At 33.7% G+C, this 13,403-nt stretch overlaps 1 protein-coding gene across 1 annotated transcript in view; it reads left to right on the top strand.

The window, feature by feature from the left end:
- Positions 1-2,032: 2,032 nt before the first annotated feature.
- The window catches only part of LOC138700451 (putative cystathionine gamma-lyase 2), a 42,884-nt gene continuing 31,513 nt past the window's right edge, over positions 2,033-13,403 (top strand). The window contains exons 1-4 of the mRNA XM_069827064.1: positions 2,033-2,116; positions 5,521-5,697; positions 10,218-10,418; positions 12,174-12,392. Of these exons, the coding sequence (XP_069683165.1) occupies positions 5,560-5,697; positions 10,218-10,418; positions 12,174-12,392 (558 nt within the window). The 5' untranslated portion in view covers positions 2,033-2,116; positions 5,521-5,559. The remainder of the gene's footprint in view (positions 2,117-5,520; positions 5,698-10,217; positions 10,419-12,173; positions 12,393-13,403) is intronic.

Below are 13,403 nucleotides of genomic sequence, written 5' to 3'. Positions count from 1 at the left end.
ATTGGAAATTTATCCTTCGAAGAGGTGGAAAAATTCAAATATCTTGGAGCAACAGCAACAAATACAAATGACACTCAGGAGGAAATTAAATTCAGAATAAATATATGGGAAATGTCTGTTATTCGGTTGAGAAGTTTCAGCTCTCAAAAGACTGAAATTTAGAATGTATAAAACAATTATATTTAGTGCGGTTGATCGATCAAAATATTTAATCGATTAACTATTTGAATTTAAATGATTAATCGATAGATTTCTCGAGTTTTGATCGATTTGAAAAATGTTTTAATATACTATAATACATAATTATTGCTAAATTTAACTTGTGTTCGGTGATAAACGTAAGTATTAAGTTAAATGTTGCATATCTGTATATATTGTATCGTTATATTACAACACTACTATTTTAATTATTTACCAACATATTTATTATACGGCTTATAATTTATTTTGTCAATTTGTCAGGGAATTTTTGAGACAAACATAAATAACAAAAAGTATGAAGACTCACCTAGTTAATACTGCTTCATCCATGATTTTAAACATGTGAGTGCATTCACATGCTCTGAATTAAGTGCCGCTCTACGTTTAGTAACAATGTTTCCTGCATCACTAAACACGAAAAATCTTTCTTCCTGTCAAGCACTTCTTCACGATTGTTCAATTTAAATTCAAACATTTTATCAAGTTTACTTCTGAAATTCTCATATGACATAATGGAGTTTACACTTTTCACAGACCACAGAAAACTGATTGTTTTTTCTTTATCAAACTAAACACACAACCTTCAATACAAACTCAGTACAGAAACTGCAACTTCAAAAGTACAGCGGTCGAAACAGAAGTCTGGCCCCTATTGTAATCGAATTACCAGATTTTAGAAAGAGAAGAAGATAGTTACGCTCTCACTTGCACACAGTGTAGACATGGCTATTTTATAAGGGATGAGGGGGACGAATCCCAGAAAAGTATGTGTTTCATTTGCTAGGAAGATGAGCTGACAACAAGGTGGAAGTTTTCTTGAAAAACCATAAAACTTAATAAGGGTTTCGCATTGTGTTTCAACTTTCAGTAGAGGTAGACTAGGTCACTGTCCTCATATCTCCATCTCTTTCTGAAGTGTTTGTGCAAAGATTTTCCCTATGCTACCACCTTTGCAGTTAGAAAATAACAGTACTATTGTTCTTTTAAGTAAGCAATTTCCGAGAGAGGAACATTGTCGGAATTTTTAATGTAAGTTTGTATTAACAAAATAATAATTAGTCTAATATCAACTACAACTGATTAATTTTAATAAACTCGATTATTTCATTAAATATTTTTGATCGATTGATCTTACAACAGAAATTGATCGATTAATCAATTAAATCCCACAACACTAGTTATATTACCGGTTTTTCTGTATGGTTGTGAAACTTGGACTCTGACTTTGAGAGAGGAACAGAGGTTAAGGGTGAGACGTAGATGGGAGGATAATATTAAAATGGATTTGAGGGAGGTGGAGTGTGATGATAAAGACTAGATTTATCTTGCTCAGGATAGGGATCGATAGCGGGCTTATGTGAAGGCGGCAATGAACCTCCGGGTTCTCTAAATGCCGTGAGTGAGCAAGCAAGTAAGTACTATTGGTGCCATACGTATATTTTCTTGGAATAGATTACAGGATGAGTTTGCTAAATTTATTTTTAACGGAGCTAAAAATAAACAATATTATTAATAATGATTAACACAAACAAAATATTTCCGAATCCAAAATCATAAGCTTTTTATTCATATAAGCAAGTGTAATGTTACTAAAGCTTGGTTCTACGTTTTAGATACACCCTGTATATGTTGACTCCCAATCATATCGAGATAAATGTGACTCCATGACATACATTATTGTACATAAATATTCTCATGGCGAGTGTTAACTGACAACGAGTCATACAAATTGCAGCACAGCTGTTACGTAGATTTCACACCTGACAAGTTAGTACAATTTATTGGGAAGTGTATACCAGGCGCAGCATTTTTAAATTACACATTACGATATATAAAACACTGCTTATATGGAATACGTCCATTCAGGCTGCATTCTTCGACGGACTAAGAAATCTTATCGGCAGTATAATTCAAGGCAAGTTACTATACTATATTATTATATTTATTTCTTGGTTACATTTCTTAATATTTAATTACTTACTTACTGGCTTTTAAGGAACCCGGAGGTTCATTGCCGCCCTCACATAAGCCCGCTATTGGTCCCTATCCTGAGCAAGATTAATCCAGTCTCTATCATCATATCCCATCTCCCTCAAATCCATTTTAATATTATCTTCCCATCTACGTCTCGGCCTCCCTAAAGGTCTATTTCCCTCCGGCCTCCCAACTAACACTCTATATGCATTTCTGGATTCGCCCATACGTGCTACATGCCCTGCCCATCTCAAACGTCTGGATTTAATGTTCCTAATTTTGTCAGGTGAAGAATACAATGCGTGCAGTTCTGTGTTGTGTAACTTTCTCCATTCTCCTGTAACTTCATCCCTTTTAGCCTCAAATATTTTCCTAAGCACCTTATTCTCAAACACCCTTAACCTATGTTCCTCTCTCAAAGTGAGAGTCCAAGTTTCACAACCATAAAGAACAACCGGTAATATAACTGTTTTATAAATTCTAACTTTCAGTTTTTTGACAGCAGACTGGATGATAAAAGCTTCTCAACCGAATAATAACAGGCATTTCCCATATTTATTCTGCGTTTAATTTCCTCCCGAGTGTTATTTATATTTGTTACTGTTGCTCCAAGATATTTGACACTTCTCCACTTCTTGAAAAAATAAATTCCCAATTTTTATATTTCCACTTCGTGTAATATTCTCGTCACGAGATATAATCATATACTTTGTCTTATCGGGATTTACTTCCAAACCTAGCTCTTTACTTGCTTCCAGTAAAATTCCCATGTTTTCCCTAATCGTTTGTGGATTTTCTCCTAACATTTTCACGTCATCCGCATAGACAAGCAGCTGATGTAACCCGTTCAATTCCAAACCCTCTCTGTTATCCTGGACTTTCCTAATAGAATACTCTAGAGCGAAGTTAAAAAGTAAAGGTGATAGTGCATCTCCTTGCTTTAGCCCACAGTGAATTGGAAAAGCATCTGACAGAAACTGACCTATACGGACTCTGCTGTACGTTTCACTGACACACATTTTAATCAATCGAACTAGTTTCTTGGGAATACCAAATTAAATAAGAATATCACATAAAACTTCTCTCTTAACCGAGTCATATGTCTTTTTGAAATCTATGAATAACTGATGCACTGTGACCTTATACTCCCATTTTTTCTCCATTATCTGTAAAATACAAAATATCTGGTCAATAGTTGATCTATTACGCCTAAAACCACACTGATGATCCCTAATAATTTCATCTACATATGGAGTTCATATTCTCAAAAGAATATTGGATTTAATTACAGTATATTACGAAATTTTATCCTTCTTCAATTAATGAAATATTATGAAAAGTTTAAATGTGTTCGCTTGGTCATACGTAGTTCACTAAAGCGTTGGTTTCTCTGACCGAAAGTTTTAGTGTTACATTAAAACTACCCTGGAATTTAGAACAATAGGAAGTTAGATGCGTGCAATTACCCCACTCTCCCCTACATTTTAGACCAGCCTGGGCACAAGAGGAGAAATGGAAAAGACTCAGAAATCCCCGCTCATGTCCTTTTCGCTTAATCCTTGGTTTTTCTTAACCGACACATGCGAGGCCTGCCAAGGCTTTACACCGCCCTGTAAGTAAGGCTGTGTGCATCAGGGGTGGATTTTTAGTAGAGCCGAAAATTCGTAAAAGCCTCTTACAATCCTTCACTGACTTCCCTGTCTGCTAGTACCGCACCAGAACACAACTGTCTCAGCGCCCACGCCTGGTCTTGAACTTGTCACAATTTCTTGAATGTAGGGCAGTTCTAGTTTAAATTCTCATTAAAAAGTCTGAAAGTATTACTTATGTAGCTATATTTAAATCCAATATAAATAAACAGTACATATACTGAAATTGCTACTTCTTCATAAACAAAGTTTATTTTTAAGAGTTGCATGATTTTACTGAAGATACTGAATTGTTAGAATCATAAATTAAATTTCATTGCATATTCTGAAATGCATGTTTGAAAGTTTTACAAAATAATTTAAAGTCTCATGTTAAACAGAGAGACATTTTAGAGACACAGTTTTTTTGCTCCTGTGTGTTTTTTATTGGTTTAAATTACTGTATTTAGTAATCTGTCCTTGTTATATTATTGACTAAGACGATACCGAACATGAGCCTAGCTCTTACGGTAGTGGCGAGAAACATTTTTGTTTTATAAATTTAATTTGTACTCACTAGCTAGCTAGTTAAATAAATAAATAAATAAATAAATAAATACATAATTAAATACCTAAATAAATAAAAATTTCAAGGAAAAATTGTTCCAGGGCCGGTCATCGAACCCGGGATCTTTGGTTTAACGTACCAACGCTCTACCAACTGAGCTACCCGGGAACTCTACCAGACATCGGCCCCGGAACAATTTTTCCTCGAAATTATTCAAATCATCTTTACAGGGAGTTATACCTGAAATCTTGATTTGCATAATACACGTCACTGTCCGTTAACAGAAAACCACAATTTAAGTCACACGGAGTTAGTGTGCACTCAACGTTGGTTGCTTGACGGTTGTCAGACCACTTTGAGGTCTGTGGATATAAGAGGGAAAAATTGGATCAGTGTCGGGTAGAGTTCCCGGATAGCTCAGTTGGTAGAGCGTTGGTACGTTAAACCAAAGGTCCCGGGTTCGATACATGGCCCCGGAACAATTTTTCCCTCGAAATTATTCAAATCAACTTTACAGGGAGTTATACCTGAAATTGATTTACATAAATAAATAAGTACATAAATAAATACCTAAATAAATAAATACATAAATACCTAAATAAATACATACATGAATACCTAAAAAAAGAAATACATAAATAAATACCTAAATAAATACATAAATTAATTAATTAATAAAATAAATAAATACATAAATTAATTAATAAATAAAATAAATAAATAAATAAATAAATATATAAATACCTAAATAAATACATAAATAAATACCTAAATAAATAAATAAATAAATAAACAAAATAGCGTCCAGACCTGATCTAGAAGTTATCACAATTTCTTGAATGTAGTTCAAATTCTCATTAATAAATTTCAAGGTTTTTAAGTATGTGGCTATATTTAAATCCAATACCAATAAACAGTATAGCCTATTGAAATTGTTAATTTTTCATAAACAAAGTTTATTTGTAAGAGTTACATAATTTTATTGAAGATACTAAATCGTCAGAATCATAAATTAAATTTCATTACATATTCTGAAATGCATGTTTGAAATTTTACAAAACAATTTAAAGTCTTGTGTAAAACAGAGAGAAATTTTAGAGACACATTAATCAATAGTTAACTCTGAGTAAATATTTTCTTGATTTTCAGAATTGTTAACGATTTAGGACGAACATATCTGCAGAAGCCATGCAGAAGAAAGAGCTGGGGTACGACACCAAGGCCATTGAACTGGGGTACATGCCGGAGATATCCAACAACTACAGCATTATGCCGCCCATCGGGCTCAGCACCGTCTACGAGCAGGGGGAGCCGTCAACACACAGGGTGAGCACTGAGGAACCAGCATCGACTCCCAGCTGTAGAACTTTCGCTCTGATCCGGTTACAGAAGAATCAATCTTTCCACTTATGTCGAGCTATCGGTTTATCCTTTCCTCCTGACTTAAATTGAAGACCTGAATTGAAAAACATCTGAAGTCCATTGAAGTAAATTGTTCAGAAGAGCAAGAAAAGTACATAGACTTGTGATATAACAGCATTCACAGCAATATTTGCATGATTAAAAAGCACGGGCTTAGAATAGGACTTGTGATATTCTTTCTTACATGATGGTAGCCTATGCAAAACACAACATGTCAGATAAAAAGTAAAATACGGTAAATTTTGGACTTGGGATATTTGTCAATTCAGGTCTTCAATTGTGGTATACTATTTTAAGAGTTTATTCTTTCATCAATTACTTGAACATCATTGTTGCTTTATTTAATTCAATGTGTTATTCAAGATTAAAATATTAGACTAATATTTTCCAAACAAAAGTGATTTGTTTCTCTGTGAGACGAATGCAGTTTTTCAGAGCAGCAAATTAAATTTGAAGAGTTCAGCGCCATAGTGGCCAAGAGCTAAATTAAAAACGGAGATAGCAAGGATTAAAGTAAAGTGAATACCGTAATTTCCCATAACTATGGTCCAGGCACCCAACCATGGTCCAAAACGCATTATGCACTACTTAGTCCCTCAAGAGTTCGGTGTTTGCCATTTAAGGCGCCACTGTGATGGAATTATGTTCCCCATAGATGCTTCTATCTACCATTACACGTGGCAATGATATGGATGCTTAACAAGGTCAGTGTTACAATATTCACGTCACTCGACAATCAGGTCTAACGCGCACTTGTTCACTTGAAGGTTGTTAAACTCAGACTAAAGACAGAAATCCGTTTCATTGTTGGTTCCAGTTGTTTAAGAAAGGTTCCTCTAAACACCACACTCCTAGGGCTGCCAACACAGATTTTCACGTAACTAATTATAAAACATTAGATGGCGTCATAACCTGCATGGCGTTAATACCTTCATTGTATAAACTGTCAATTTGTATCTACTCTAATTTGTGAGGCGTCTTTCTTTCTTTAAAAACACGCAGAAAAAATACGCAGGTAAGCTTCCTAGCAGAACAAAACGTTTTACTCTTTTGTTGAAACCTAATTTTCGTGCCAGCAATTCGTATAGATCACTATATTCTTGTAGGTCACTTTTCACTGCTGTATTCACAATTCACATAATTATCTAGGAACTTTCGTGAAAGAATTTCCGATTTTAGTAGAACTGTTTATAAACTGAAAGTAAAAAGTTAAATTCTATGAGGATCCGGAATTTTCGTCACCTATTTTTCCATCACTTACATCAGCTTCTTGTCTATGCGGATGACGTGAATATTTTAGGAGAAAATCCACAAACGATTAGGGAAAACACGGGAATTTTACTGGAAGCAAGTAAAGTGATCGGTTTGGAAGTAAATCCCGAAAAGACAAAGTATATGATTATGTCTCGTGACGAGAATATTGTACGAAATGGATATATAAAAATTGGAGATATATCCTTCGAAGAGGTTGAAAAATTCAAATATCTTGGAGCAACAGTAACAAATATAAATGACACTCGGGAGGAAATTTAACGCAGAATAAATATGGGAAATGCCTGTTATTATTCGGTTGAGAAGCTTTTATCATCCAGTCTCTGTCAAAAAATCTGAAAGTTAGAATTTATAAAACAGTTATATTACCGGTTGTTCTGTATGGTTGTGAAACTTGGACTCTCACTCTGAGAGAGGAACATAGGTTAAGGGTTTTTGAGAATAACGTGCTTAGGAAAATATATGGGGCTAAGCGGGATGAAGTTACAAGAGAATGGAGAAAGTTACACAACACAGAACTGCACGCATTGTATTCTTCACCTGACATAATTAGGAACATTAAATCCAAACGTTTGAGATGGGCAGGGCATGTAGCACGTATGGGCGAATCCAGAAATGCATATAGAGTGTTAGTTGGGAGACCGGAGGGAAAAAGACCTTTGGGGAGGCCGAGACGTAGATGGGAGGATAATATTAAAATGGATTTGAGGGAGGTGGGCTATGATAATAGAGACTGGATTAATCTTGCACAGGATAGGGACCAATGGCGGGCTTATGTGAGGGCGGCAATGAACCTCCGGGTTCCTTAAATGCCATTTGTAAGTAAGTATTTTTCATCACCCGGTAATTTCGTCACATATTACATTTTGCCACTGCAACATTTTGTCACCGATTCACTTTTGTCACCATCATATTTTGTCACCAATTTAATTTCCTCGTCACTATTCGTCACCACAATTTTTCCCTCCTTCGTGTCGCTCCCTTGATGATATCTACATAAAATGTTACGGATGAGCTAACCTCACTCCTCGATTACTTTGAGGATAATTACGTCACGGGTCGTAGACGTGGCAGTCCATGTTCCCTCCAAATACATGGAACTGTTACATTCGTACCAGGGAAACCTGCCCAGAACAACAAATGCTTGCTAAGCGTGGCGTAGACGTCTCAGTACTTTAATGGGTAAAGCACATCCCTGCTTTTACATGTCCTTCAGTTGCTACAGGAGGAGACTGCAAGGATGCATCAGGACATTGAGAAATTGAAAGCAGGTCAGTTTCCACCCAGCAAAAGAAGAAATACACGTCTTTAGATAACAGAATTGCTCGAACTGTCAATAGGTATGAAGGCTATAGAACAGAAAATAGTAACATCCTTGGTTACCTACGTGCCATAAGTCACAACTTCAGTGGAAATTTTGGTTCAAACTCAATAAAAACAGGATGAATGTATGAAACTTCAAAATCCATGTTAAGGGGAGAGGATGGTATTTTTGATGAAAAATGACTAAATTAAAAAAAAAATTCTTTAAAATACTCTGTGATAAGTGTGGTTCGCCATTTTTAAACTTCCTGCGTTATGGATTTTTAAATCACTAGCCCGCTTTTATTCTTCTTTCCGGTAAATTGAATTTTCAAATTTTTTTTTCTTTAAAATGCCCTTTGATATGTGTGGAATGCATTGCATAACATTTTGTGGGTATTTGTGCCCTTATCGGATGTTGAGACGTCATTTTTAAACTTCCTGCGCTATGGATTTTTAAATCACACGGCCGCTTTTATCGGCTTCCAGTAACTTCATTTTTTTTGCTACATTGCCAGACAAAATGGATATTATTTCTGAACTATTAAAGATACATACATTCTTTAGACTATTAGGAAACTTTTCTCTGTAACAGAATTTTGTTAATTGATTTCATTTTAAAAATACGTCCGTTTGTTTGCAAGAAAGGAAATCAGAAAATTGTTACTAAATTTTAATTGTTTATTTTACAAACGTAGGGACTAATATCAAAATTCTGTTACAGATAGTTTGTAGAACATACTTTTGCAAATACATTGCAAAAAACTGTTTGAATCTATCTTTAAAAACGGTTTAGATATATCGGTTTTAGTACAATCCTGCATTGGGTATATTTTTTTTCAAATTTGGGCCCCCAAATAATTATTCTTTTCAAAATAATTTTATTTGGTTGAGTTTCCACAGCTATGAGCTCTCTACATACAAAAAATTAATAATTTACACCAAATAGGAAAAAAGTTAAAAAAAATACCATCCTCTCCCCTTAATACTTACTTACTTACAAATAGCTTTTAAGGAACCCGAAGGTTCATTGCCGCCCTCACATAAGCCCGCCATTGGTCCCTATCCTGTGCAAGATTAATCCAGTCTCTATCATCATATCCCACCTCCCTCAAATACATTTTAATATTATCCTCCCATCTACGTCTCGGCCTCCCTAAAGGTCTTTTTCCCTCCGGCCTCCCAACTAACACTCTATATGCATTTCTGGATTCGCCCATACGTGCTACATGCCCTGCCCATCTCAAACGTCTGGATTTAATGTTCCTAACTATGTCAGGTGAAGAATACAATGCGTGCAGTTCTGCGTTGTGTAACTTTCTCCATTCTCCTGTAACTTCATCCCGCTTAGCCCCAAATATTTTCCTAAGAACCTTATTCTCAAACACCCTTAACCTATGTTCATGGCATCTTCTCCCCTTAATACAGAGCATTAAAATAATTATACAATGGTGGTTTTAGACTCATTATAAAAACAGCCTAAATGTAATTTTCAGTATTATTTTGGTGACGAAATATCCTCAGTATAAAACAAAGATGACAAAATATATATGATGACGAAATATCTTCGGTGACAAAATCTCCTGAGTAACAAAAAACATGATGCCAAAATATATTTGATGACCAAAAGTAATGACGAAAAATAGGTGAAAAACTATAACCGTAACGAAATTTCCGGTTACGAAATGCCCTAGACCCAATTCTACGTTCGGTAGTTTATAAATTATATTGCTTTTTTGCTTTGTTCACTCTTTGAAACCTCTGCCAACTGGATAACACTGAACAATAAAATGTAAAACAATATAATTATTTATAGGAAATGTTGAGCGGTACCTGTCTGCTTGTTTCAGGGCTATCTGTACACTCGCATAAACAACCCAATGAGGGACGCCCTGGAGAAGGGCATTGCAGTGTTGGAGGACGCCAAGCACTGTCTTTGTTTCTCCTCTGGCCTCAGCACTCTCAACGCTATCGTTCATTTGCTCAGCGCTGGGGATCACATCGTATCGGCTGAAGTCATATTCGGAGGATCATATCGCTACTTTGAGAAGGTATCACGAATTGCGAACCTTTTATCGATTTCATCCCTGTAAAGAAAGAGAAACTAAATCCCAACTCGCAAAGTTATAATGGTATAAATATTCTAGATGTTGACGAACAATTTGATTAATTAAATAATTATTTAATTTTTAAATATTTGTTATTATTTAATAGGCTATTATTTTTAATAAGTGTATGTTTCATTTTCCTTGCTTATTTTTTATAAATTATATCAATTGTCAGTCTTGAACATTGTAATTGGGCTTTGCCTGTTATGTTCAATAATAAATGAAAATAAATAAATGAATAAATAAATGAATGAATAAATAAATGAATTAATAAATAAATGAATAAATAAATGAATGAATAAATGAACGAATGAATAAACAAATAAATGAATAAATAAATAAAAGAAAAAATAAATAAATGAATGAATAAAGGAATGAATGAATAAATGAATAAATAAATAAATGAATAAATAAATAAATAAATAAATGAATAAATAAATGAATGAATAAATAAATTAATTAATAAATGAATGAATAAATAAATAAATGAATGAATAAATGAATGAATGAATAAATAAATAAATGAATAAATGAATAAACAAATAAATAAATAAATAAATAAATAAATGAATGAACAAATAAATAAATGAATAAATAAATAAATACATAAATGAATAAATAAATGAATGAATAAATAAATGAATGAACAAATAAATAAATGAATAAATGAATAAATAAATAAACGAAAAAATAAATAAATGAATGAATAAAGGAATGAATAAATAAATGAATGAATAAATGAATAAACAAATAAATGAATAAATAAATAAATGAATAAATAAATGAATGAATAAATACATGAATAAATAAATAAATGAATAAATAAATAAACGAAAAAATAAATAAATGATTGAATAAAGGAATGAATAAATAAATGAATGAATAAATGAATAAATAAATACATGAATAAATACATAAATGAATAAATAAATAAATTAATAAATGAATGAATAAATAAATAAATAAATAAACTAATAAATGAGTGAGTGAGTGAGTGAGTGAGTGAGTGAGTGAGTGAATAAATAAATAAATACATGAATGATAGTGTTTTTGCTGTATTTACAGCTATTGTTAGGTCTTGAAAATTATAATTCCCACACAGAAACTTGTTGCTAGGGAAACCATTCTTCAAAACATAAAACTATACTGAAATAGACCCATTACAATGCACTAAATTTTCAATGGCAAATATACTACTATATTTGCAATTTAAAAAAAATGCTATATACATTTGTAAAAATCGCTTCCTAACCTCGTATCGTAATATACTAATAGTTATGCCTATCACAGAATACAATTTTATTATATCCATATAAAAATAGTCTTAAATTAATATTTTCCGTTTGTTATGCAAGGTCATCTTAGATAAAGCAGAGTCACTTGTTTTCACTTTATTATAGCCTATTGGCCTGAGACGGCACTGACATAAACGCATTGTTATTTTAAAACTGATATATCTCGTTAAATATCAGTCCTATCAAAATTTTGCATGGAATAAAATTTGTAGGGAACGTTTTTAGAACAACTTATACTATGTAACATTCTCCTAAAAAATCAATAATTGTTGACGTAGCTTGTCGATACCCTAAGCAGTGACCAAAACAAGGACCCTCTATTAATAGTCCTCTTAATTTATGTAGTAAAAATGACGGCGAGATTTCCTGCAGACCACTGACTGTGTGTGATGTGCTTGTGTAGGTATCGCCAAGGATGGGCATCACCACGACATACGTGGAGGCTACGGATGTGCAGAACGTGGAGCAAGCCATGCAAGAGAACACGAAACTTGTGTTCCTGGAAACGCCTGCAAATCCACTTCTGTCCGTGTATGACATTGCAAAGGTTGCTGAAGTCGCCCACAAGAAGAAGGACGTCATATTCGTTGTTGACAACACATTTTTGACGTCATATTTCCAGGTGCAGTAAATGTCAAAATATTTCACGACACAGTGAACTAATCGTACATTCATGAGGCAATTATTGTAAGTGATGACGCAGTAGTTTTCATCACGCTCTTGAATTTATCTACTGCAGGGATTTAGTTGCGAAATAATAATAACGGGTATATCCATAATGCTTTAACAATTCCCAGAAGTGAGGTTCTGCTATCATTATCTGTTTCTACGAGAATTGGGGAAATCATCTGGTGATCCTCTACCAGACTTTGCATGTGGATCAACCTAATGCTTAGGGATATCCAGTCAAATTAATAAACATTATGTGGCTAATATGTTTTACCAAGAGCAACTCTAATATATTGCTTCTAACATTTGGTTCATTGAGCTGAAGGCTTTTTCGCACTTAGCTGTGAATATTACTATCGTGTTACACCACATACAGCTTCTACCAAAAATTTAAGGACACCCCTTCAAAAGTGAAGTTTCACTCCTGACTTTATACTTATGTGAAACATCCTGATTTTTAAATAGGGAAAAATATCTGTGAAAAATGAAGTTGTTACTTTAAACCCAAACTCTCTTCTTACAAACTGTGGATGTATGTATGTAAACAAACTTCCCCTAAAATAAAGGTTGCCCTGAAGGACAAAGTAAACCAAATATACAATAGTAATATGCGTTACAAGAGCGGTATGTTGACGTTTCCATGTTCGAGGAAAAGATTGAAAAAGCGAAACGTATTTGAGCTTTTTTAATTTCCGAGAATTGAAAGAAAACATACTGCTCGTGTATCGTACATTATTTTGTGCGAAGATCGTTTATTACATACCTGAAAGACGAATTTCTAATTAGTTGCAATGAAATCTCCATGTTGGTTTCAGTTTAATGACAGCAACTTCGGAAAACCAAAATATCTTTCTTGCTATAAAATGTTTTCTGTGCTTACTATACTCCAGCAGGCCGTGATATACGTCTGTCTTTTTTTTTTCCCCCAGTCTATAAATGCGAACTTAAAACAAACGGTAAGGTT

Source organism: Periplaneta americana, chromosome 5, assembly GCF_040183065.1.
Source record: "Periplaneta americana isolate PAMFEO1 chromosome 5, P.americana_PAMFEO1_priV1, whole genome shotgun sequence".
Lineage (NCBI taxonomy): Eukaryota > Metazoa > Arthropoda > Insecta > Blattodea > Blattidae > Periplaneta > Periplaneta americana.
This window is presented reverse-complemented; position numbering and strand designations above follow the sequence as displayed.